The 26,883-nt window shown below is 32.3% G+C and overlaps 4 protein-coding genes across 4 annotated transcripts; 3 read left to right on the top strand and 1 right to left on the bottom strand.

Annotated features, from left to right (window-relative positions):
- The first annotated feature begins 6,308 nt into the window (after positions 1-6,308).
- On the top strand, positions 6,309-10,545 carry LOC129872818 (cullin-3A-like). The gene is made up of 3 exons (XM_055947706.1): positions 6,309-6,521; positions 6,650-6,948; positions 8,356-10,545. Exons 2-3 carry the CDS (start codon positions 6,788-6,790, stop codon positions 10,394-10,396), a joined length of 2,202 nt encoding a protein of 733 aa, XP_055803681.1. The 5' UTR covers positions 6,309-6,521; positions 6,650-6,787; the 3' UTR covers positions 10,397-10,545.
- Positions 10,546-12,081: 1,536 nt separating this feature from the next.
- On the top strand, positions 12,082-12,810 carry LOC129874270 (non-specific lipid-transfer protein A-like). The gene is made up of 2 exons (XM_055949531.1): positions 12,082-12,462; positions 12,635-12,810. The coding sequence occupies exons 1-2, from the start codon at positions 12,131-12,133 to the stop codon at positions 12,642-12,644; spliced, it is 342 nt and encodes a 113-aa protein (XP_055805506.1). The 5' UTR covers positions 12,082-12,130; the 3' UTR covers positions 12,645-12,810.
- Positions 12,811-18,851: 6,041 nt separating this feature from the next.
- On the top strand, positions 18,852-21,169 carry LOC129874075 (putative NAC domain-containing protein 94). Its single transcript, XM_055949301.1, has 3 exons — positions 18,852-19,224; positions 19,891-20,195; positions 20,274-21,169. The coding sequence occupies exons 1-3, from the start codon at positions 19,041-19,043 to the stop codon at positions 20,952-20,954; spliced, it is 1,170 nt and encodes a 389-aa protein (XP_055805276.1). The 5' UTR covers positions 18,852-19,040; the 3' UTR covers positions 20,955-21,169.
- Positions 21,170-22,955: 1,786 nt separating this feature from the next.
- LOC129874388 (60S ribosomal protein L34-like) lies at positions 22,956-25,711 on the bottom strand. The gene is made up of 4 exons (XM_055949671.1): positions 25,569-25,711; positions 25,213-25,292; positions 23,393-23,502; positions 22,956-23,288 (listed from the first exon to the last, which is right to left on the bottom strand). The coding sequence occupies exons 1-4, from the start codon at positions 25,645-25,647 to the stop codon at positions 23,195-23,197; spliced, it is 363 nt and encodes a 120-aa protein (XP_055805646.1). The 5' UTR covers positions 25,648-25,711; the 3' UTR covers positions 22,956-23,194.
- Positions 25,712-26,883: the final 1,172 nt, after the last annotated feature.

The following is a 26,883-nucleotide window of genomic DNA, read 5'->3' as shown; positions in this document are numbered from 1 at the left end:
AATGCAAAGCACATGAAAACAAGCCACACCCAATAGAGCAACTATCAAATGACTTTGTATCAAACTCAAAAATGTTAAGAGTACTTCTTCATCCTCTTTTTCGATGTTCATTGAAATGACAAGCAGCAGACACATTTAATTTAAAAATGGACTTTAGGATTCTATTGGATGATGACTAATCAATAATGAGACTAATCTTTTGATGAATATATTTTCTTTATTGTTCCTAGTAAATTAAAGTTATGTTGAAGAAAAATGTTGCAACTGCGGAAGTCAGTTATGGCTCGCATTTTTATGTCTCTTTCAAGTTAATTATCATGAGAAATTAAATTACTCGTAGCAGAGAAAGAGCAAAGACAGAAAAACGGTCATCCTTATCCACCACATGAGATTGCCACATAATAGATCTGCAACGGTAGGGGTGCCCATCCGATTTTTCAATTTGATTTTATTAAAATTTAATTTGATTTGATTTTTATGTATTTATTTTTAAATAAGTGTGTATTATATTTCAAATCAAATTAGATTGATTCAATTAGATTTTTTTAATTTTAGTTTAATTTATTTTAATATTTTTAAAATAGTTTTTGATGCAAATAAAAATATCCACGGCATTTTAAATATCCTGAGGCTATCTACTGTCCTTGCAATTTAGACATCTGACCAAGTGCCAATATACAAAGTACAAACATTACATTTAATTTTTAAATGCTACTGTCAGATATGCCCAGCCATGCTGCTGCTCAAACTAAAACAAATGTACAAACATTATATTTAATTGCCTAGTCATGCTATTGCCTCATAATTGAACTGAATAAGCCGCAACTGTGGTCTGCGTCTCTCCGAGTTTTATTTAGTTTAGACTTTAGAGGTCCAAAATTTAGGCCGAATTTAAAATAGATTGGATAAAAATTAAAAAAATTTAGGTCAAAATTTATAAATAATATAATTATTCGTTGGAGTAACATATCCTATCAATGGATCGTTATTCGTCTTAACGATAGACCAACATATCCTACCAATGGATCTTCATTCGTTCTATCAATGGAACGCATTTATATCCTACCAATTGATCTTCATTCGTCCTATCGATGGACAAACAATTATTTTGTAGAAATATTCTGTCGATGGATCACCTTCACTCGTCCTACCAATGGACATGCATCATATACTGTCGATAGATCACCCTCATTCGTTCTATCGATGGACATGCAACATCATCCTACCAATGGATCATCATTCGTCCTATCGAGGGAGCAACATATCCTACCAATGGATCTTCATTTGTCCTATCGATGGACATTCATTTATATCCTACCAATGGATCTTCATTTGTCCTACTAATGGACATACAATTATTTTTTTGAGTATCCTATTAATGGATCTTCATCCTACCGATAGAGCAACATTATCCTACAGATGGAGCATCTTTATTCGTCCTACCGATGGACATGCTTTTATTCTGTCAAGCATCCTATCAATGGATCACCATCCTACCGATCTAACATCATTATTCTTCCGATGGATCAATGGAGATTTTCAACATGCAAAGAGGATGAAAAAAAGTGCAAACGACATCAAAGAAGATGCAGCACAACGTGGAATCTTTTCATAACAGCGAACTCGGACACAACCCGAAGAGGAATATAAAACTCATAAGAAACGAACTGAGGAATGACTTCCACCACAGTAACCACATTCATATCGGAAGGCGTATGGATATTTTGGGTTCCGGCCATAATTTAAAAATCCGTACCAACCCCTTTTCAGAAAGATATAACTATATCTTTGATTACTATTTATGTGGTTATTCGAAAATCATCTCAAAAGATTTTATTTTTTACTAAATACAATGTTAGTTAGGTTAGTTTAATTATAGTTTGTATTTTTGAAATTTTTAGTTTTTTCTAAAAAAAAAACATCCTCTCACATCGAAAATTCATTAATAATTTGGGATTTTTTGAGCCTATGTAAAAGTTCATATTTTCATTAAGAAGAAGAAGAAGTGGAGGTTTTTAGACACCCCAAAATTTTAAAAAAAAATTAACTTGGCTAGAATTTTGGACTCTTGTCCCCAGCCTAAAAGTTGTAAAAATTTCTAGTTTTCAATCTATATTTTTCTTCCGAGAAAATAGGAGATTGAAGTCTAAATTTAGGCTAAGAACGAAATTCTTATAACATCAAACCCACGAAGGTTTGAGTCTAAATTTTTAATTTTTCTTTTTGTGGATTGGAGTTTTGTCAAATTTTTGGGTGGTGGTGAAGTCGTCTTCCGCTCATCATCTTCAGTCTAGTTGCCCGGAAAGAGGTAAAATATTTTTTCAGCTTTCTTTTATTTAATTATTTCATGTTTTATATTCAGTTGATTCGTAAAAAAAATTTAGCATGTATTAAGAATAGTTAGATTAATGATAGAAATTTCTTATAATTAGCATGTGTTAGGATTAATTAACTAGCATATAAAGCACTTAGTTTTGTTCATTATTTTTCCAAGTAGTTTTCTTTGACAATATAGATTTCATGTTTTCAATTTCTTCTTTTAACATGATTTAGATAATAAAAATATGCTTAAGTTCTTATTTAATTAGATCTTTTATGGCCTAATTGATTTAATTCTTTCTTTAAAATTTGAGTTAGTATAGCATATATATTAATTTCGTATCCCTTAGTTACTTGAATATATTTCTTCTTTCCTTTTCTTTGTCTATATATAATATATGTTGTTAATCCCTCTAGGATGCCCATCGATTTGATACCTTAACATATCATGATATATTATTTGGCTTAGTTTAAAATGAGTAGAGTCTCCCATCATCTTGCTCAAATTACTGAAAAGTTGATACATGAAAAAGAAGCTAATATTCATGGTTTGAATATTGATATTGGGTTGTATACACGGAATACAGGTGGAAAACAGTGTCTATACACTGATATACAATATCTATACAGTCTGATATGCATGAAAATAATGTTGTATACTCTGATATACAGTGTATATATAGTCTGATATACAGTTATATACAGTAGATACAGGGAACAAACAGATGGTATACAATTCGATATATAGAAATAATATTATATACATTATATACAGTGTATATATAGTTCAATATACAGTGTATATACAGCTTCGATATACAGTTGAATTGTGATTAAGGCCCAAAACACAAATGACCAACAGCTTAGTCCAGACGTATAGAAACTAAATGTCGGACGATATTTTCATATGTTATTTATTATTTATTTATATCGATTTGAGTTGTAGTAATTTATCTACTTATGTTATTTATGCTTGCTTAGATATTAATTTTAATTCGTTTTAACTTAATTAAATTCCCCCAAAGATAGACCAATTCATTTCAATTTACTCTTTAAATAATTTTCTACCTTTACTTAGTCATTTGATAAACTTTTCTTTTTATATATACATGTATATTATTTTCAATGTTTAAGTTTGATCATTCTTTCTAAAAAATAATTCTAAAGTCTTCATTTTCTTTTAAATTAATATTTTCAAAAGTTAGTCAAATATTTTTTTAAATCATCGGATAACCGCGCGTTAGCGGCTACTTTGAATGTTTAACACCTTCTCAAAGTGGAAATAAGAACCTCATACCTTTTTCTCTGAATTTTTAAGAGTTAAATCTGTTAGAGTCTTTTAAATTAAGTTTTCTTAATTTTTTAAAAAAATTAAGTGGCGATTTCTTCTTTTGTAAAATTGATTTTTTTTCTATAAAGTTGAAATTAATTTTAAACCGTCTTTTTCCGACATAACATTATGCATATTATAGGCATGTATCAATGCACGTGGTGAATATATATAAAAATAATAATTTAAACAATAATATATTTTGTTAATAAGATAAAAAATAAAAAATAATTATAATAGATTTTGATTTTAATATATTATAATTAAAATGTGGTGAATATATAATTAAAATATTTTTAATACAAATATATTATAAATAATATGTGTGAATTTAAAATATTTTAGTACTATTTAAATTAATTTTAAATTAAAATAATTAATTATTATTTTTAAGAGAGAGAGAAAGAGAGAGAGATAAATGGAAAAAAAAAAAAGTGAAGAAGGGAGACAACCGAGATGACAAAGAAAGAGAAAAATAGAAAAAAAGAGAAGAGAGAGGGGGGGGGGGGGAGGGGTAATGGGTGGATTTAGTTATTAATTTAAAATAGTTCATTTATGTAAAAATTTCCTTTTTATGTCTAGATATTAGTCCATCGATGTCTTCATTTCCTAAATGCAATGAGGTTTTTTAAGCAATATTTATTTGTATTTAATATTTTAATGTTAATCACGTGGATGTCAGTTATTAAGCATGCTTGTGTTTTTTCAATTAATTAGATCTTACTCGTTAAGTATATTTGTTGTTTTGATTTAATTTCAACTACTTAATGAATATGAATAGATCTGAATAATTAATATTTATAACGAAGTTTTAATATCGTAAAAAGGTCTATTTAAAAGTTTATAAAGATAGCACAAATCGGTTAAGATGTTAACACAAAAAGTTTCACAAATCAAAATATTTCAAAAAATGGATCTGGATTTATCCATATACTTTATTTTTTCTTTTCATATCATCTCTTGTAATATTTTATTCAAAATTTATTTTTAAAACTTTTGGAAAGTATTGAAAACTTATTATGTAATTAAATTATGGTTATCGTTTTCAGTATTTGATAAGTGTGTTATGTTAATCTAATACAATAACAATTGTAAAACATCAAATTTATAAGATAAATGATATAATAAAAGTGAACACATAGGTAAAATTCAAAGCAATAAATCAAATTAAAGTAAATCTTAAAATAGGCTAGAATTGAGATAAAATGAAAATCACTTTAAAAACAAATTATGGTGGACAAGCTAAAAATCAACCTAATATAGAATTATCTAGAGCTCAATCCATAGCTTAATTGAGAGGATTAAAAACAGGGTATCGGAAATTGTTCCCTTTACAAATTCTTCAATCACGTTTGTTAATAATATGAAAATGGAATAGCAAAAGTCCATTATGCATATGATATTGTACCAGCCCAATAATTGGTGTGGGCTATGATCCACAACATTTCAGAGGGAAATAACTCACCTGTCTTCTCTTGTTCCTTGTTACCCATATACTACATTTCTAGTTTTTATATATCAAATCTTAATTCCACTTATGTTTTGCAATTTTTAATTAGTAAATTTTAATTAATATCTCACATATATAAGAAAGGAAATTGTATATCGTATCATTCTCTGTAGTCTTTTAGGCAACTTTCATTCACTTCATTGTCTCTTCCATTGCAATTTAGATTCTTTCTTAAATCTCTGAGACGATATTCCTTTGTTAGCATCAAATATCTCGAATAAAGCGTTATTCATTCAAAAATTGGAAATAAATTTGTTGCATTTACTTTCCTGGATCAACATCTCACATAAGAGAAGGAAATTGTATATCATAATCACCCTCTATAATCTTTTAATCAACTTTCATTCACTCCATAGCCTCTTCCATTGCAATCTAGGTTCTTCCTTAGATCTTAGTGTCAATATTTCCCTATTAGTGTCAAATATCTTGAATGAAGTGTAGCTCCTTTGAAATTGGAAATGAATTTGTTGTGTTTCATTTCATGTATCAATATCTCACTTATGATATGAAAATTGTATAGATCCTCAGGCATATATGAAATAAGATAAAGAAGGACCAAACTACTTATGAATGTAACCACAATTAACATCACTACGGTCGGACTATCGAACATGGGTATCACCCTCTGTTTTCAGGCAACTTCCATTCACTTCATCGCTTCTTCCATTATAATCTAGGTTCTTCCTTCAATCTATGTATTGACATTCCCATGTTAGCGCCAAATAAAATGTATCTCATTTGAAATTGGAAATAAATTTGTTGCGCTTGATTCCCTATATCAATCTCACATGTGAGAAGGAAATTGTATATTGTATCACATTCTGTAATCTTTCAGACAACTTTCACTAACTTCGTCGTCTCTTTCACTTCAATTGACACCCCCTGTTAGCGTCAAATATTTCGAATGAACTGTAACTCTTTTGAAATTGATTTTTTTTTATTGCGTTTGATTTTCTGTATCAATATCTCACACACGAGAAAAAAAAATTGCATAACGAATCACTCTCTATTATTTTTGAGAGTTTTAATCTACTTAAAATAAACAGAGACAATAAAGTGAAATCGCATAAATATATCACTATAGATGATAAATATGCCCCTGTTATAGACTGTACAAAGTTTGAAATTCTCAACGGAAGTTGATGATGCTTAATTTCGTGGGCCATTTTGCCGGGCTTTAAAGTCACAATTATCCAGTAAAAAAACCCAAAGAAGAGAGGCTCCGAAACAGGAAAAGTGAGACTCGAAGGGTGGTAAAGGAAGAAGGTAGAAATAAAAATCAAAGACAGATAGATAGGAAGGAGGGCAGTGTCACATAGAAGAAAACGCTCAAAGTTTCAACCGACCAAAAATGGCTCTCTGGTTAGCCATCTTTACTTGTTAATTCATCATGTTTCTTTTATAATAATTTTCTTTCGTTAATTTCAAAGTTCAATTCCATTTCTACTTTCTTTATCGCTAAGGTATCTTTTCCCAATTTTTATTTGCAGAGAAACCCTAAATCCCCAATTATTAGATCGGTGATTCAATACTTGATCGTTCGATTTCGGATTTTAATCGGGTTTAGGAAGTTTAGGTTTGTGGAAGTTGGATTTTAAGGCGGCGTGTGACTTTGGGAATCGAGAGAAATGAGTGCACAGAAGAAAAGAAATTTCCAGATAGAGGCATTTAAGCATCGGGTTGTTGTGGATCCGAAGTATGCTGAAAAAACTTGGAAGATCCTTGAGCATGCGATTCATGAGATTTACAATCATAACGCCAGTGGTCTAAGTTTTGAAGAGCTCTATAGGTTTGCTTTGCTTCCTCTTTCTTTAGTTTCTTTTGTTTTGAATGATTTTCATTTGGTGATGTTGCCTCTTGTTTTAAGTTGTTTGATTAGCGCGGAAGTAATTGTTTGTATTCTGATGTTTGAGGAAGTTCAGGATCATGAGGTCTTAGGTTCAATCCCAGCAAAAGTGAAAACACTAGTGATTTCTTTCCATCCGCCCTAGCCTTGTGGATAGAGTTACCTATACTTTTTGCTGGTGTGTATATAGATTTTAACTAGTTAATTGCTAGTAGTCATTTAGTCTATTTGTAGGTTGTTAGAAAATTAGAGAACTCCAACTAATTGATTTTTTCAATGTGTTTTTCTATTTAATACCTCTTCGTTCCACCCGTTCAGGCTCCTTTCCCTGCTAACAGTTGGTAGAGGAGGATTTGTGGCCACAATTTTGATCATAATTTATTACAAATGTGAGTTAAAGTTAGGTTGATATCGATGCAACATAAAAAGCTAATACGTCAGGCTGGTTTGTCAAATGTTTTACCTCATTCCGACTAATTAAGTTTAATTGATGTAGTTAATTTTGCGCATATTTTTAGTTTTAGGAGAAGGAAATGCAATTTGATATAGAGATACTTTTCTGTCGTTTAGGGGCATACACACACACAGTCCTTGTAGATTCACACAAAAAATCACACACATAACATTAATTGTTGAAGATAGAACTTAGAGGTTTTACTTTGAATAGGTGGAGTATATATCTTTGTAAAAGGTCTCTCTTCCTGTTAGACTTCTAAAGAGCAATGTGATAATTTATACCGAAGTATGCTTCTCTTTTAAGTACACACTGTTAACTGTGTCTATGTCCTTTAAGTGCGAAGTGTTAGGTTTATCCTTGCCCTTTTAAGTCCAAACCGTTAGCTGTGTCTATGTCCTTTAAGTGCAAAGTGTTAGGTTTATCCTTGCTCTTTTAAGTCCAAACTGTTAACTGTATCCTGTTTATTCGGTTAGGTATAATGTAGGTGGTATAGCACTTATCGTCAAAAGAAAAATAATATGCCAGTAGTTTAGTAACATATGTAGCAGATATATATTGAAAACATGATGTAGTTTGATTGCATCATTATAGACAAAAAACCTAGAACTTGTTGCTTATTTGCAAATGTTTTGGTGCATAAACCATACAGCTTCCCAGTTGACATGACGGATAGTTTCCAATATATCACTTCACATACCATTTCTCGGGAATGGGGGTTTAGATGTTTATAGAATTACTTGCTTTGATTTTGTTTCTTCTGTAATTGGGCTTAGTGACAAGCTTTATTTCTTGTACTTTTAAGGAGGAGATCTGCCACCTTTATTTTGACAATATATATTTTTTGGAATAGTTGTCTATATTACTTTGATGTTCTTATTATCTGACATCTGCAGAAATGCATATAACATGGTACTACACAAATTTGGGGAGAAGCTCTATTCAGGACTTGTGTCAACTATGACATCACATTTGAAGGAAATTGCAAAACATATCGAATCTACTCAGGGAGGGTTGTTTCTTGAAGAACTGAATCGGATATGGACAGAGCATAACAAGGCACTGCAAATGATTCGAGATATATTGATGTATATGGATAGAACTTTCATTCCCAGTACACATAAAACACCTGTATATGAGCTTGGTTTGAATTTATGGAGAGACCACATCATCCACTCTAGCAAAATCCACAAAAGGCTTCAGGACACACTTCTTGAACTTGTTCAGCATGAGAGGACCGGTGAAGTGATAAACAGGGGTTTGATGAGGAATGTGATACAAATGCTAATGGATTTAGGTTCTTCAGTATACCAAGAAGACTTTGAAAAGCCGTTTCTTGATGTCTCGGCTGATTTCTATCGTCTGGAGTCTCAGCAATTCATTGAGTGCTGTGATTGTGGAGATTATCTGAAGAAAGCTGAGAAACGTCTCAACGAAGAGATTGAAAGAGTGTCCCACTATTTAGATTCAAAAAGTGAACCCAAACTTACTAATGTCGTGGAGAAAGAGATGATTGAAAACCATATGCATAGGTTGGTTCATATGGAGAACTCGGGCTTAGTGAATATGATCGTAAATGACAAGTACGACGATTTAGGAAGGATGTACAACTTGTTCCGAAGAGTGTCAACTGGACTTGCACTGATTAGAGATGTCATGACTTCTCACATTCGAGAAATTGGTAAGCAGCTTGTCACTGATCCAGAAAAGTTGAAGGATCCTGTAGACTTTGTGCAGAGGCTTTTGGATGAGAAGGATAAGCATGATAAGATCATTAGTTCAGCATTTAACAATGACAAAACATTCCAGAATGCACTCAATTCCTCATTTGAGTACTTCATTAATCTGAATCCACGATCACCAGAGTTCATCTCTTTGTTTGTGGATGACAAACTTCGAAAAGGGCTGAAAGGGGTTACTGAGGAGGATGTAGAGATCGTATTAGACAAAGTGATGATGCTCTTCCGCTACCTTCAGGAGAAAGATGTGTTTGAGAAGTACTACAAGCAGCACTTGGCAAAGAGGCTACTCTCAGGGAAGACGGTATCTGATGATGCAGAGAGAAGTTTGATAGTTAAGCTTAAAACAGAATGTGGGTACCAGTTCACCTCAAAACTGGAAGGCATGTTTACTGATATGAAGACCTCACAAGATACAATGCAGGGTTTTCATGCTGCTGTGGGTGCTGAGATTGCAGAGGGTCCTTCACTTACTGTCCAGGTTCTTACTACTGGGTCCTGGCCAACACAGTCTGTTACTACTTGCAATCTTCCTTCGGAAATATTAGGGGTCTGTGATAAGTTCAAGTCATACTATCTGGGGACCCATACGGGTAGGAGGCTGTCATGGCAGACAAATATGGGGACTGCTGATCTGAAAGCTACATTTGGAAAGGGACAGAAGCATGAGCTTAATGTTTCCACTTATCAGATGTGCATCCTTATGTTGTTCAACAATACCGATCGATTGAGTTACAAAGAAATTGAACAGGCTACAGAAATACCAGCTGCAGACTTAAAGAGGTGCTTACAATCTCTCGCTTGTGTCAAGGGGAAGAATGTTCTGAGGAAGGAGCCAATGAGCAAGGATATTGCTGAAGATGATGCCTTTTACTTCAATGACAAATTCTCGAGCAAGTTCTACAAGGTAAAAATAGGTACTGTTGTTGCACAAAAGGAGTCAGAGCCTGAGAAACAGGAGACTAGGCAGAGAGTGGAGGAGGACCGAAAACCACAGATTGAGGCAGCAATAGTCAGAATCATGAAATCTCGGAGGGTGCTAGATCACAACAATATAGTTGCTGAAGTAACGAAGCAGCTGCAGTCTCGATTCCTGCCAAACCCAGTTGTCATAAAGAAACGAATTGAGTCTTTGATTGAGCGTGAATTCTTAGAGAGGGATAAAACAGATAGGAAGTTGTATCGTTATCTGGCTTGAAGAAGCCACGGGCACTGAACCTGTGATATTTGCGGGATTTGTTGGCCCTTAACTTGTGGCAATGTAAGTTTGAATGTTTGTCAAGTCACTTGGTGCCCAGGCGGGCTTTAATGACAGTTTGTTGGTACAATGCATCCGTTTTATTTCTACTTTCTCGTTCTTACTTGTTTACAATCATCAACTTCTGAACTATGGGAGATAATAGTGGGTAACTTGAAGTGAAATGGTTCAATATTAGTAATAGATGTTATACGTGTTCTGTTAGCTAGCCAACTGTAGAATGGTAATTCCAGACTACCAGGAGTGATTTTAAATATCTTTATAGACTCGGGTTGAGTGCTTTTGATGTCCACAATTTTTCAGCCCCTTATTATCTACCAATTTTTGTAATAATCATATGTAGCAGAGTTGTTCTGTGAAGGCCAAGTTTAAGGGCTAAGCTTGGTAAACTTGGCCTGGGCTTCAATCTCTCAATTTAAGAAGCTGGCAAATTTTAACCTCTATCAGAATCAGAAAATGCGTTATTTAGTAAGATGTGCGAAACGAACTATACGTGCGAATTGCGATAGAGTTAGTTAAAGGTCTAGTATACTATATACTAATGTATGCACGAGCAAAGTGTTAGCAAAAAAAATTAATTTGGTGTCATAATAATTTTCCTTGGAAATTATTTTTGAGCTTGTTTTTTTTTTCCCCGTGTTTGATTGCATGTTTAGGTAATTAATTTAACTTGTATAAAAGGTAGAATCTGTCTAATTGTTTGCTGAAGTAAATAGCCCAAAAGAAACATGACTTATGCCTATTAGTGACGGAAGTCAGGTTTCTTTATTTTTGGTGCATTAATTTTGCATAATCAAGTAATAGAAAGTAATTTCATCAAGAAAAAAAATGTTTTACATCATACCAAAGTAAACAAAATAGAATTAAAAGTTCACTTAGCTAAGGTAATAACATCAATAGTATTTTGGCATTGAGTTTCATTACAAAACTCATAAAGTAACTCATGGTTGAAATTACTACGGATCATGAACGAAAGTTTTATGCGAGCATCGATCATTTAAAGTTATTGTAGGTTAATCTTTTTAGTGACATCGATTGATAAGCTATTATAACATGTTAAATTAAACTGATGGAATAAAAAAATGGGTACACTGTACTTAATGAATTAGAGTAGTCACGCGAATAGTTCTTCACAGAAAAAGCTCCTCCTTCCCCTGAAATCCTTCCAAAATGTGGAAGGAAATGAAAAAGTTGTGTCCAGGGACCATCGAGTAAATTACAACTGACGAATGAGTTTAAGTTCTATGCACTGAATGTCTAAAAGTTATTTACACCATCAAGTCATTTAACTTTAATTACAAGTGAATTAATTTAATAATACCCTATTACAACATATTAAATTACACTGATAGAATAAAACGGTCCTTAATGAATCAATGAATATATAGTTCTTCACAAAAAAACGCTCGTACTTTTCCTGAATTCCCTCCTTCAACAAGCATACAACCTACAAAGTTCCAAAGCGTGGAAGGAAATGAAAAAGTTGTGTCCAATTTGCTAAAATTAGTGACAAAACGACATCTTAAAGAAGTATCAAAAGACCAAATTTCCGCAAGCGTTACTATTATGAATCTTGTCCACAAGCACCCACAAACTACTATAAATACTCAACTCTATTTCCTCATCATATACACACACAATTGAATTTTAAAACAAATAAAAAAGAAGAAAAAAATGAAGGGAATTTTAGTGAGTTTGTTAATGTCGCTAGTTGTTGTTGTAGTGCAATTAGGAGAAGCCATTAATTGTGGTGAAATTGATGGAGCACTGTCCCCTTGTGTGCCTTATTTGACACAAGGTGGAGATCCATCAGTACCATGTTGTGATGGTGTGAAAAAACTTGTACAAATAACACCAACACAACAAGACAGGCAAGATGCTTGTGAATGTATGGAAGCTGCTGCTGCTCGTTACTCTAATCTTAAACCAGATGCTGCATCGAATCTCCCCTCACGATGTGGTGTTACTACCGCTATCCCAATCTCTCCTACTACTAACTGCAAAAGGTAATTAATTATATTCTCGTCTCTCTCGATTTAACTTATATACACTATCCGTGTATTTTAACATGTTGCAACTTGGCAACATGTTATTATCCACTAAAAAAACGGAATTAGCGATAAACAAACTAGGTTTCTGACTATGTTCTCTTTTCTTGGAATTACGTATTGCAAACAGCGTTCCTTGAGATGATGCATGGACAAGAAATAGTATGGAAGGAAGCTTTTGCAAATGCAATATTTATCTAAGTGTAATAACGAGTGCAAAATCAATAATTGTAATTGTACTCCCAACGTTTCTCTCCTACGAATTGTGTGTATTAACAATGTTATAAAAGTAAACACGTCTACGTAGCTTTTTTGTTATCTCTCTAGTATTTATTATCATCATTCCTATTGATCCATAGAATATGATCTGTCGAACTTGTCCAAACTTGAGTAAATTTATAATTCACACATTCAATAACTAAAACCATTTTAAACCGCTCAAATTGGACAAACTCATTCATTTGAGTACAGAAAGTGCTAATTATTTTACTACGTCATCATCTAAAATTGCAATTTTAATTTAATTTGACTGACTGGTCACTATGGTTCACTGGACCTCTTTGGTATTTTACGAGTTGTAATTCCATCATATTTAATTTATTTTCCTCTTTAACTTGGTGTGTATATATCACAGATGAATAAATTTGCCACGTCTCTTGAGTAATTTATTCACACAATAAGGACAGACTAATGAAGTCGTAGCTAGCTTATATATTAATTAAATTAAATGTGGATCCACTAAGAAGGGCTAACCACACATTTAAAACCAAATTACTACAAGGGTAAATGAATATATTCATAAAAAAAAAATGTTAAAGTAGAATACTCATATACTATACCAAAAACAACATATATATTCAGTGTGATTCCACAAATGAAATATGAGAAGGATAAAATGTACTCAAACTTTACCCATATATTATAGTGTATAAAAATATCACCACATATTATACATGGTAATCCCTTCAACCATAATGCAAAATACACTAACATTGTAAAATATATTTAAACAATTAGGTCACTTATGAAATACTCCCTCAGTTCGCTTTTACTTGTCGCTTTTAATATATATTTAATAATATTTCCCTACTTTATCCTCAAAATTAGTTACTTAATCCCCAAATTAATTGTTTTTTCAAGACCTAAACGTATACATCAATTAATATGGGTGGATGAATGTGAAGAATGTGAATAGAGGTTATAATCTTGGTGATGCTGTTCATGTTAACATCAATATATGTTTTTTTTCTACAATAATTTGGTGTGTTATATTCTGTTCTTTTCACGGATGAAACCATCAATATAATAAACAATGCATGGGTCCTCAACTCCTCTAATAACTGTAATTTTTTTTTTATAATTATTGTGTAACAAAACAGCAGTCATTAACTAAATTAAAATTTGCTATAATTTAGTCTAAAATGTCTTGTTACTTGAAGAATGCTGTTCGATGATGTAACCATAAGACAACGAATACTACACAGAAGAAACGGAAATGTTACTGTTTCCAACAAATTTTAAAGTAATGGAATGTTTTTCATATTTTAAGGATTGTTAACGGCGTATTTTTAAATGTATGATAATTTTTCGGACCTTCTTGCTATGTATTTAATATCTAGGAATGTCGAGTTGATCTTCAAAAAGATCCCCTTGATCAATTTGAAAGACAATATTTGGAGGGAACTTGTTGGATGGGCTTATGGTTTTTGGGCTTGTATGTTACTAGGATTTTTGATTTAAATTTTTGACTTAAAAATAAGTGCTTGAAAATATATATTTTTTATTTACCCAAAGTCACAAACTAGCAAAACTGCTGAAAACTATTCTGACTAAACGCGCCCAAAATAAGTTATCTAAATATTTTGTTCTCTTTGTAAATTACCTAAGAGGTGATAATCGAAATGCTTCTTTTGGGAAATATATGAGCTAGCATCCAAGGACTCCCAACAAACATTTGAATTTGAAGATAAATTATATTGGATTCGTCACGTATAATCATTTTAAATCCATTAAAATTTCGATTTCTACCGTTATCATTCTTCTTGCTCTAAAGATTCAGACATGGTGTCAAAATCACATTTGCTGGTTCTGTTTTTCTCCAACAAAAATGATCCTATTAGTGCTAGCGGGGATCAGCTTTCCTTTATCACTAGCTGTCTTTTCGCCTGAGGCTTTCGGACAAGACTACTTACTCCAGTAGGTTAGTAGGATTGATCTGTAATATGAAACTTCTAAATTAAGTATAACTATTCTATCTAAAAAGTAATAATATTAAACCAAATATCCTTAAATCTTAACCTTACTATATATATTAAAGTAATGTCTCACAACGAGAGCATTAGTTTATTCATGAAAACTGTCTCTAACTTTAGAAACAAATTAAAATAATTTCTCCCTCCAAAAGTCTATCAATATATGAGTAATATTTATTTTTTCTGCTGATGTTAATTGATTTGCCAACGATGTATAATGACAAAGCCAATCAACTATAGTATTGGTGGGCCATCTCAATCTAGAGTAATTTACATAATTATCAAACAACGTTATCACTTTCTAAAACTACAATCCAAAATGTAGGGGTGGCAATAGAGCGAAAGGTTGAGTTTAATCCGCAAAATTTTTAACTGTCTTGCCTCACTCTGCAGTGTTTTTCTATAACGGACGGGGCGGATTGCTACATATGATCGATTTTAGGTATGTTCCAAAGCATAATATTAAATTTAAGTTTTTTTTTTAGAACCCTAACTCTAGAATAAGAATTAATATATCCGGATTACCGAGTTAATGTATCTGAATGGAAAAGAAGAGATTTTTGTAATTTTTGAAATGGATGAGAGTAAAAAAAAATATGGTAAATAAAGGAGTGTAATTAGGTAATTTTTTTTAAAAATTATTCAATCCGCTCTGCACCTGCATAGCTTAAAACCTGCCAAGTCCCGCATAGCTTAAAATCCACCGTGCTCCGCATCCAGCTGTTTCATTGCCATTCCTACCAAAAAGACTTGTTATAAAGGTTGTGTTTTTCCAGTTGACTCGATCAGCTTTTTTTCCATTGAAGGGAAGGATCCAACAGGTCACAATGATGAATATTTGCCCACAAGGGATCATGTTTATATGGAACCAATTATTTTAATCTTAGTTACGTTAATTAAAAATAAAGAGTGCACATCACTTAATTATAATTAAATGAAACATTGGTTAGATGTAAATATCTGGTATAGTAATATAAATTTAACCACTATAATTCAATTGCGACTTCGCTACCTTCCTATTATTTATGTGACCAAAAATCACCTTTTTTATTTTCTTCCCGAATATAGTCTATACTACCGTGTGAATAGGAATTTTGGAAGCATAATACATCAGAAAATTTATAATAAATAAATTAGAGATATAGTTTTATTAGATCATGAGAAAAGCACAAAATTGATAAAATTTGAATGCCACTGAATTAGTCACATTATGTGAATGTCTAATACTACTGCAATTACTACTCTACGTCCACAACCATTCCAAAATCAACACATGTACTCGACACAACGTTATCAAATTTTCATGAGGAGTAAGCAATATTTCCCATTTTTTTTGTGGTTATGTACTTCCCAACCTTCTTCTGGTTATATTCTCGGGTTGGTTTTCTCTCTATATATATATTACTCAAAGGCAAATTGCAACGTTGTGATATCAGATTTATCTACGGGGCATACATTTATGTGTATAAAAATCATTAAAACTGCATAAATGGTAGGTCTGAACCCATGAATTTCAAAATACATCAGGTTAATCTTAATGGTTAAACTCAACAACAACAACAATAGCATATTCAATGTAATATCATAAGCAACGGCGGAGTTAGGATGTTGAATAAGGAGATTCAAAATTTTAATAAGTAGAAACATGAACTAGTCGAAGGAGGTTCAAACATTTATTTTATATACATAAAAAATTATTTTAACTATATATAATGGTATAATTGTCTGCCCAAGAGGGTTCGGATGAACCCCTAGCTACAAGGTGGCTCCGCCACTGATCATAAGGTGCATGGAGCCTCAGGATAGTAGAGTATATACAGATTCTACCCCTACCTCAAAGATATAGAACTATTTCCAATAGACTTAATGATTAAATAACTCATAGAACTTAAATTCTTACGAGGCTTGGCGTTTTCGTTTACATACACAGTAAAACACACCATGCACCCATAAGTTCCTCGGCAATAATCACAATTGTACTACTACTCAATTCTCTAACACGTACTTTATACTAATAATTTAATTGACATAAAGAAAGATTGTGATTAATTAGCTCAGGTTACAAGATGAACTTTGACCTGCTCCTTAAGTTGGAAATTGAAATAATTAACGAAAACCATAAACGTTAAAAGAGTTTGGTATATTGAAGAACTTCCCCATTAATTTCTATGGATTGCTTAGTTGTTAATTATATGCTCTTCAGCCAGCAGACATATTGGGGTTAGCAATCTTATGCAAGGTTTCCACTAAGCATTGTTTATATAAAAGGCTTATGTATATCGAAAAATGATTGCAACTATGGGAAAGCTTCATTTTCAACAAGAAGTAATTATTTTTTTGTTTAATGATGATATATGATGTAATTCAGCTTAAATTCCTTTCCAGTTTATTTAATTTTGAGTTTTAAAATTCTTTTTTAGATAAATGACATGTTTTTTCTCAATAATAGAAATAATGATGAGAAGATTAGAGAAGCAGTCAAAGAGGTAGTCAGCGATATAGTAGGTGAGCTGCTCGTTGCTTACTGTTTGGTGAACTGCAATAAGTAGTAGTACTACATTTACCTTGGTATATAGTTTGCACATGCGCACCACTTAATTAGACACTGGTAATTAAATCCATATGTGGTTAACCTAGTCTTGAAATATACTCAACCCTCATACAAATTCCAACCTAAATCAATGCACTGACGTAAACTCCCACATTCACCAATCGTCTCATTCAACTTCAATTAATTTCTCATTTCTTTAAATATATATAATTCCTTCGTCCTTTTTTACTTGTCTAGTTAGTTAGAAAATCGAGAGATAATTTACCATTTATTATTAAGTTCTCCTTCTGTTTATGTTTGATTTGGCACACCCCTTAAAAAGTATATACAACATACTTTGAATATATTGAATTCAATGTTTTGATAAATGATTATTGTTAATAATAAGGTAAATGAAGAACTAAGTGATAAATTATGTTTTGATTTTTCTAATCAAATAAGTAAAAATAGACATCTATTTTAATTTAGTGAACAAGTAAAAGTGGAGACGGAGGGACTAGTATTCATTTCCTAATGCCTTTTTTAAAACAATGAATTTATTAGTATATTCAAAAGGTGATATAGTAAATTTATCATTTTATTAATTACTTCTTATGAGGTGTGCCAAATCAAATATGGACTAGTAAAAATAGAGGAAGAGGGTATATTTTTATTATGTTTACCTCTTTTACATAGCTTCAAAGTAATTAAGATACTTTATGGTAAACCAATTAGTATTGGAGAATTCTAATTTTTATACTGTGTTAACATTATCTCACGTTGCACATGAATTAAATATATGGTTTTGTAACCAAGTTGGAATTAGAAGAAGTTATTAGAATTCGACCGCATAAATGGATTTTTCGAAAAGACAAATGTTACAAGACAAACACTTGACAACATTTTAAGACGAATATTCAGGTCCAACTTAAAAAATGCACCTAATTAACCCTCCGGGCTAAATATACTTATCTGCATCAAGTATTTTTATCATACTAAACAATTTAATTTCAAGAGCAACAAATTAAAGTGAGCATACAAAAGATCTTAACCATGATTAACTACTAATTAAATTTACATTTGACAAGTGTTTGTATTAATTGATTTGATATAAACATTGACTACAAATAAGTTGTTTCATTGATAGCTGCTCTCAAGAAATTTGAAAAGGGTGATCAAGTCATTATAATTTTCTACTACTCACTCCGTCCGCTTTTACTTGTTCATACTATTATTTTCAAATTTTTGTTTAATGAATCACGATATTAAATGGGGTCGTAGGTGGCAGAAAGAATAGAAGCTTTTCATATCAGAGAATAGAAACTGCCATTTTTAGATCCAATGACGTAAAAAGTCATATTTTAATCAGAGGATGTACACAAAACATTGGCAATGCATCTTAAACAAAAAACAATTCAAACTCCAACATACTAAAATAAAAAAATATCTATTAGCATGCACTAATTTCATTAGAAGATTGACTTGTCATTTTGTTTAGATTTCCAAAATTCAGAAGAATATAAAGGGTAGCCAACAATAAGCACATCATGGGAGGTGTGAAAACATATCTCCATACACACTAACTTTGTAGTCTTTTCGAGATCATAAATTTGGTCTCTAGCTATCATTTTTAAGGGACAATATGGCCTCAAACTATGTCAATTTGCTTTAAACTACTATCACAATCTAAACTTTGCCTTGAGACTTTTGCTTAAGGATTCTTGATTTGGCCTGAGACTTTTACTAGAGAAATTATGGATGACAAAAGTGATGTGGAAATTAAGCTTGATGAAGTGATGCTGCCTGGTTTTCGATTTCATCCGACAGATGAAGAGCTGGTTGGGTTCTATCTAAAGAGAAAGATTCAGCAGAGATCTCTTCCTATTGAGCTCATCAAGCAAGTCGATATTTATAAATATGATCCATGGGACCTTCCAAGTAAGAAAAATATATAATTCCTCTGCATCTCATACTCTTTAGGTTCATTTTTCATATCTAATTTCTTAGTGTATATATAGCAAGTAATTTATTTTACTTTTCATGTTACTGATCTAACTTTTATGGATGGGTGAGCTAGCGTTTAGGCATAGATTTTAAAAAAGTTAGCTTCAAATATATGTTTGGCCATGAAATTTGATTAGATTGGAATGAATTCTTGGGAGAAATTTTACGTTCACTCACAAAACTTCGAATATATGTCCAAACACAACTTCAAAAACTCAAATTTTCAAGTTTCAACTTTGAAATCTATGGCCAAAGGGGAGCTTATTTTTAGGTGATCTGATGGTATAAAGATTCTTTTACAATGACACTGTATAGGAAGCTAAACTCAAAAAGAACCACAGTAAACTTCTTGACCATTTTCTAACATTAAGTAGCTATCTGCAATAGTCATTGAAAATGAATCAATCTGATTAAGAATATTTGGAGCATTAAGCTGTCTGGTTCTGAAACAGAGTTAGAATTTTTAAAACTAAATGTTCATTTCGTTTCAGAAATAAATATTAATCTTACACATACAGAAGATTTGACAGCATGTCATGCTTAATAATTATGAACCATAGTCTAATATTTCCTTGTCATACTAATTTTTATTTTTTCCAGAACTAGCATCTACAGGGGAAAAAGAGTGGTACTTTTACTGTCCAAGGGACCGTAAGTACAGGAATAGCGCCCGTCCAAACCGTGTAACAGGAGCTGGTTTTTGGAAGGCCACTGGAACTGACAGACCAATTTATTCCTCTGATAGTACCAAATGCATTGGTCTGAAGAAGTCCCTAGTCTTCTACAGAGGAAGGGCTGCCAGAGGCATAAAAACTGACTGGATGATGCACGAGTTTCGCCTTCCTACGACTAACAGCGAGTCAGGACCACCTAAGAAATTCTTGGATAAGAATTTTCCACCAAATGTAGGTTTCACTATGCAGCTTAATTAAAAGACTTTGATATCTTAGTTTAAATCGATATATTCTCTTTGGTCCCTGCAGGATTCATGGGCCATCTGCAGAATATTCAAGAAAACCAACTCAATGGCAAATAGAGCTCTATCTTATGCATGGGTAAATCCGTTATGTGAAGTAGCATCTCCAGAGTTGTTCAATCAAAGTGCAACTGTTCATTTCGTCTCGGAGAATGTCTCTTCTATAAATGAAACAGGATCAGTTCCCCACCTATCCAGTAATAATGACTTACTTCAAGGAACCTCAAATGTTCCTTCATATAAGTCCCTTAATACAATGGTTTCAAGGCCATCTTTTCTTTCAAACCCTAGCACAGACATTTCCTATAACTTCATGTTTTCGTCCCCTGAGGTTTCAGGACAAAACAATAGGTGTTTACTGGACGCGAATTCCATGTTTTTCAACACATCCCCTGGCTTAATCACTGATATCAGCAAGACCATAGAGTTTGAAGGTCCAAATCAACAACTGAACAGCTTCTCAATTAGTTCATCACAAGAGATGCAAACAAGTATAAGCATGGAAGATGATGAAGCAGGATTAAGGAGTAATCAAACTTCAACAAATGATAATATTACTGAATGGGAAAACATCAGATCAGTTGGATTTCCTTTGGCTGATGAATGGAAGCCTAGTTTGTCATGGGATTCTCCTCCCTGTCCTAGTGACATATCCACCAGTTTCTCAACAAACAAATGCTACAACTAGTTCTACTACCAAACACAACCTCCTAGCTTTGTGTACAGCTAGTTTTTTTCCCTTTCCTCATCCAGTATCTGAATTAGTCGAGTCAATCAACTTCAGATACCGGATGCCTTTGGGAAGAAAAAAAACGAATCTAGCCATAGCACTAAAAAAAATAGCTATATTTTGTTAAAAGTTATTGTACAGCTTTATGTTTTATTTTCACTGTTTTGGCTTGGTCGAACTTAAACGTAATATTTTTGGATAAAAATTTCATGTTTTTTTTTTCTAGCATGCATAACATAACACTATACTAATTTAGATAATGACGGTTTGTGAACTCAGTAAAACGTGAAATTACTGGGAGCAAACTTGACCCGTTTGCTCAGATGGCAGAAACTGAAATTGGATAAATAGAAAGTTAGATCAACTTCAAACTAGAATAAAATTGGATCAAACGTAATCCTTATCATAGAATTACCAAGATTAAAATGAGTGTTGTAGTGCTTTGTTAATTAGCATAGAGCGACACCATGTTTAAGAACAAGGGCATATACAGATAAGCAATTTCACTGATTGCCGTGTCCTCTTCCATTTCATTGTGAAAATTTGGGCCAAGAGAAATTATCCCATGTAAGTTGTATTAATTGCAAATAATCTCAATTGCAGCTGTTAAATGGTTTCTGAACCCGTGCCGGAAGGCCCAACAAGTAATGGGATAAGTTATATTAGATACTACTTGTATTATTTATCCCGCCATTTTTGCATAATAATAGGATAAATTATTCCATATATATGAAATAAATTATTTAACTTGTTTCCAATCAAACGACCTTAAATATGGTATGATGATTGATGACTAGTGATGAGCCATATTTTTCTTTCTTGTTTTAAAAAAATAAATTAAAATGAAAATGTAAAAGGTCAAAAAATATGTTAAAATAAAAAGGTCAAAAAAAAAAGGAAAAAGGTCAAAAAAATATGTAAGAAGTGGGATTTGAGAACCCACGCCCTCTCACAAGGACCAGAACTTGAGTCTAGCGCCTTAGACACTCGGGCACCCTGACATTTATACAAAAACAAGCTATTAAATTATATTTACTAAGCCTAAAGTTTTCCTCATTTGATCTCACCCCTTTCACTTTTAAGGCTATGCTATCCTAACTCATCAAGTAGGTCTTTCAAGTATGCTTTAATTGAAGACCTTGAGAAGCAACGATTTCTGTCCTTGATTTGGCAAGGATCTTGTTACGTCAAAGTGTTAAAGCTTTTTACATTTTAATAGTAAAACATAATTTGAATCATCTAATTCTGTCGCGAGATAAATATAATCAATCGTGAGTTTGAGTATTTGCTTCAAAAAAATCTAATTTTACCAATCTCTCTTCTAATATCCTGAATTGTAACTTTACCAATATGATTTTACGATTAAGTGATTCAAGGGAAACATAAAAAAATAAAATGGGTAAGTTAATAAATCCCACTACTTTAGAAGCTAATTACTTATATTCACACTAGTATCAAAAGACCAAATTCCCCCCAGCTTTACTATTATGAATCTTGCCTACAAGTTTAGAAGCTAATTACTTATATTCACACTAGTATCAAAAGACCAAATTTCCTCCAGCTTTACTATTATGAATCTTGCCTGCAAGGTTGATGAGAGAGAGAGAATTGATTAACATGAAAACTTGAATTGGGGATGATTTAATCATGCAAATAACTAATTTAAGCTAATCTTTAGGAATATTTGTATGTGCGTATATCTTCCTCAATAAATGGTTCAAAACTCTTTAACTAATGGTAATATATGTAATTGTTTAAAAAGATAGGTACAATTAGTATATATAATTGTGATGTACGTCCGTAGTTTAGCCCCAAAAAAATCCACGTTGTCTTCCGCATCATCACATACTGAGGCTTGCAAGGACAACCAACCCTTGCTCCTTAGCATTTCAAGGTAATAGCACTTTCCTAATGACTACCACTCCTGTGTATCTCATCTGAAAAAGAGAGACACAACCGTAAAGTAAACATGATTTATAAAATGCATCAAAGTTTAATCGAACAGGAAGGAGGAAACAACCTCCCCCAATCAGGTGGCAATAATTCCAAAAAGGAGTTTACAAATACCATATTAGAGCTTAAATTCTAATCGAAATCTAGTACTTGCATTTCAACATGTTCTTTCACATATTCATCGTCATCAAAGCTAGTTATCTGAAAACGTAATAGAATTGACAGAGACTTCAGGGTCTCTACACTCAGCTCTTTGAAGCTAGTTTTTCCTTTGCCTTCTGAATCTTCAAGACCTTTTTCACAATTTTTTGTTCTTCAACCAAGAAAGCCCGGATGATTCTACATGGGTAAATCATGGACCAATTAATGTACTTGTGTCAAGAAACTCTTGAGTTATATATATCAAAAGCAAATATGCAATTTTGCTGACAAAAAAGCCATACCTCTCCCTTACGGCACTTCCAGACAGCACACCTCCATAAGCACGATTCACAGTCCTGCGGTTTCTTGGCAATCTGGATCTCTTGTATTCAGCAGGTCTCAAGTGTGGAATCTAAACAAGATAGAGAAACACATCAATATATGGTTGTTGCTTGAAGGTCATTTTATGGACTCGGGAACAGAAAGTGAAGAGGGAATTAAAGCAAGTTTATGTTCGGTAACAACCTCTCTAACTCCTAGAGGTAGTACTAAGGTTTTGGTATACTCTACCCTTCCCAGACCCCACTTACACTCTGTTTGAATGGTGGTTTCCCATGATTTCATAATGTATGGTACTGAATGGTATAGTATGGTATTGTACAACACAATACTATATTTAGATAGACCGTATGATTTGCTATTGTTTAATGATAATTTTGTTGTTTGGTTTGACTATATGTTACTATATCGTAACTGATAAATTTACGAAAATGCCCTTAATAAAGGGTAAATTAGAATTATTTAAAATTAAGGGTATAATTGGAAAAAAATAAGTAAACAATGGAATACCAACAAATTGGTGGTTTCAAAAAGTGAGGATTTTCGTGATTACAACCCATGAAACCAAACCATACCATACCATGTAATTAAAGAAACAATCAAAACAAACGTGATTCTCTTACTAGCCATACCATACCACACCACGGAAAACCACCATCCAAATAAGTTGTTAGTGGTATTTCAATGGGTATGTTGTTTTGTTTGGTAATTTCTAAGAGTTCCCACCGTAGTGAAATTAAGACCGCTAAAACCCACAAGCATGAGTTCACCTAATCATAGAGGAGGGATGGATATCTAATGGGCATTTTTAAACCCTTTACTAATTATGACTACCAATGTCCTCACTTCCCTCACCAAAAGTCCGGACTCCATCAAATATATATCCTTTTGGCTAGAAATTCTTGCTTAAATATTGTAACTTTTGGTCTAGCATCATACATGATAATTCAAATTAAATATCATCAAGAAAGTTTCATACTCTAGTCTTTTTGTTGTAATTGTAAATAGTACACGTAAAAGATTTTAAAACTATCAGATACATAAAGGCTAGGATCAAAAAGAATTTATTTGCATACACTAAAAATGGGATAAAAGGGACACAGGCCAGGAATAGTACTATTAATCTGGAAAATAAAAAACTAAATGATCACTTTTGTAAACCATTAGCTCGATAAGAGTCTTCACTAACTGTACCTCACTATAACTAAAGCTCCATTCTTTTTGTTTGTTGAATACGAGGTCAAGACTCTCTAGTTATGGCAGCTTCTCTATGTGTACCAGTTGTTGCTTCGATTTTAAAGACATGTTTGAAGATGTGAAGAGACTGGGGCAAGAAGTGTTAGCATATATACACTAACTAAGGTCTTGCATTCTCGATAGTTGGTAACTATGTCCTTTAGCAGAAACAATGTGATTCTTAGCTTGTTTATGGATAGGTGTCTTAAAACAATTATACAGTTCTACTTCCCTTATGCAAGCTTTACTCTACCCATTAGCCAGTTTTTAAGGGGAAAAGAGAAAACAGTTAATCGCATAGCCTTTAGGATTGTTAGCCATCCCACTCAACTGCTTCAGAACAATTCCAGGTAGTTTTGATTTTCTTAGATAAAGGGTACATTACTTGTTTTAGTATCGCATCATTAAAAGTAATAATACTCTTAAAGCAGAAATCCCTAACAAAGAAGTAAGGGATGAGAGAAACCATATACCCTGAGGATCGCATACTGAAAAGAACTAACTAAATCATTAGAAGACCAAACATAAAGGGAACAATGAAAAATACCCCTTGGATTCTCTTTCCAGTAACTGGACATTTAGGGCCGCTGGCTCTCTTCTTGGTGGTCTGGTAAATTAGCTTTCCACCTAATTTTCAAAAAGATGAGCACAACGGTACATCAGTAATCGCATAACAGAGTACGCTCAATACACTGTACAACACACAAATTGCAGTGGCGGATGTACATATAAATTACTAATCAAAACTAACTTCAGCTCGAACTATGTGTATAATCTAAAACTTGTACAAGGTACACCTATATGATTAGGATAAGTATGAACAACTAATTTAAATTCAGGATCTGTCTTGGTTCAAACAATAAGAGCAATGTTGAAATTAGATTAGAGTATCGATCAATTTACCAGGAGTTTTGACAATCCTATGTTGATTGGATTTGGTGGCATAACTGTGCCGCTTTCGATAGGTAAGTCTCTGAACCATCTTCTAGGTTAAGTTTTTCCGCTTCTCTACAATGGAAACAAGAATGAACAAAAGAGAGAATAATTGCGAAGGAGATACATATATATAGTGGGGGTATGTACTGTTGCAAACCCTAAATCCGAATGCCTTGTATAATTTATTCGTTTTCCAATAATGCCCATACAATTTTGAGAATATTACAGAAGTACCTCTCGTTTGGGTAAATGAGATTGATCAAATCAATTCAATTTATTGTTGGCTTTTCATAAGTATTTGCAATTTGTATGTCTTGTTTGATAAATTTTTCAATAAGTAAGCAGGTCATTTAATTTTCACTTTTAATTCGTTAATTTTTTTTGATGCCGCATGATTATCTAATTATGTTTAAAGTAAAAATCATCATATACCGATATTTTAATATTTATTTTTTATAGATGTAGAGCTGAGTTTGCACACGATTCATGTTAAACCTTAAATCGCTTTTGTAATCAGAAGATTTGTTTCAAGGGAGTGGTTTGGCCGGTGTTTTTCCCTAGTTGTTAATCATATTTAAGAATTTTCGTAAAAATGACAACTCCCATTTGAATATTCACGTTATCGTCAGTAATCAATTTAATCTTTATACACAAATTCAAGTAGAAGACTAAGATATTAATTTAATTTATTTATATTCAAAGATTAACTAAACACACACTTCAACAATTTTTCAATTAGAAGTCTAGATATTTACACCCACGCATAAAGAATAGTCTGTGAATGCCTTAATATAATCCTAATTTATTGCAGATAAATTATTTATGTATATATTTCAAACCTTAGAGAATGAAAAAGAATTATTCTTTGAATTAAATTTCCATTTATAATTTTAAATATATGTCATATAAATGAATACATAAAATTAACACTATTGAAAAACTTCTAGACATCATTAAAGTTAATTTGTGAGAAGAATTTGTTCTATATATGTTTAGACTTTCAACATATTCTAATGTCATGTGAAATATTTTTATAACCATGATCATATCATTCACACTTTGACGACTTAATTATTTTTTTAGTGCGTTTAAGCTCATTTCACATAAGTTTAGTTATATAATCCATTGTTATTGTAAACACGTATTCATATTTTACTTCATTTTCATTTAAGAAAATATTTGTGAAAAAAATACTAAAATATAGATATATTATTATTAACTTGTGGTTTTCGTTTGATATATTCCTAATATAACGTGCTTCTTTGGTATTAATATATAAAAA

Source organism: Solanum dulcamara, chromosome 11 (assembly GCF_947179165.1).
Source record: "Solanum dulcamara chromosome 11, daSolDulc1.2, whole genome shotgun sequence".
In the NCBI taxonomy this organism is placed as follows: domain Eukaryota; kingdom Viridiplantae; phylum Streptophyta; class Magnoliopsida; order Solanales; family Solanaceae; genus Solanum; species Solanum dulcamara.
Note: the sequence above shows the minus strand (reverse complement) of the source record. Positions and strands in the feature narration are given on the sequence as shown.

What these genes read in the sequence shown, in the direction of transcription:
- LOC129874388 (XM_055949671.1), bottom strand. Translation starts at nt 25,647, where the DNA reads ATGGTTCAGAGACTTACCTATCGAAAGCGGCACAGTTATGCCACCAAA. An exon ending in TAGGATTGTCAAAACTCCTG is followed by an intron (nt 25,293 to 25,568) that starts GTAAATTGATCG and finishes TTTGAAAATTAG; the next exon opens with GTGGAAAGCTAATTTACCAG. An exon ending in GGAAGTGCCGTAAGGGAGAG is followed by an intron (nt 23,289 to 23,392) that starts GTATGGCTTTTT and finishes TTACCCATGTAG; the next exon opens with AATCATCCGGGCTTTCTTGG.
- LOC129874270 (XM_055949531.1), top strand. Translation starts at nt 12,131, where the DNA reads ATGAAGGGAATTTTAGTGAGTTTGTTAATGTCGCTAGTTGTTGTTGTA.
- LOC129872818 (XM_055947706.1), top strand. Translation starts at nt 6,788, where the DNA reads ATGAGTGCACAGAAGAAAAGAAATTTCCAGATAGAGGCATTTAAGCAT. An exon ending in AGTTTTGAAGAGCTCTATAG is followed by an intron (nt 6,949 to 8,355) that starts GTTTGCTTTGCT and finishes TGACATCTGCAG; the next exon opens with AAATGCATATAACATGGTAC.
- LOC129874075 (XM_055949301.1), top strand. Translation starts at nt 19,041, where the DNA reads ATGGATGACAAAAGTGATGTGGAAATTAAGCTTGATGAAGTGATGCTG. An exon ending in TGATCCATGGGACCTTCCAA is followed by an intron (nt 19,225 to 19,890) that starts GTAAGAAAAATA and finishes TATTTTTTCCAG; the next exon opens with AACTAGCATCTACAGGGGAA. An exon ending in ATAAGAATTTTCCACCAAAT is followed by an intron (nt 20,196 to 20,273) that starts GTAGGTTTCACT and finishes TGGTCCCTGCAG; the next exon opens with GATTCATGGGCCATCTGCAG.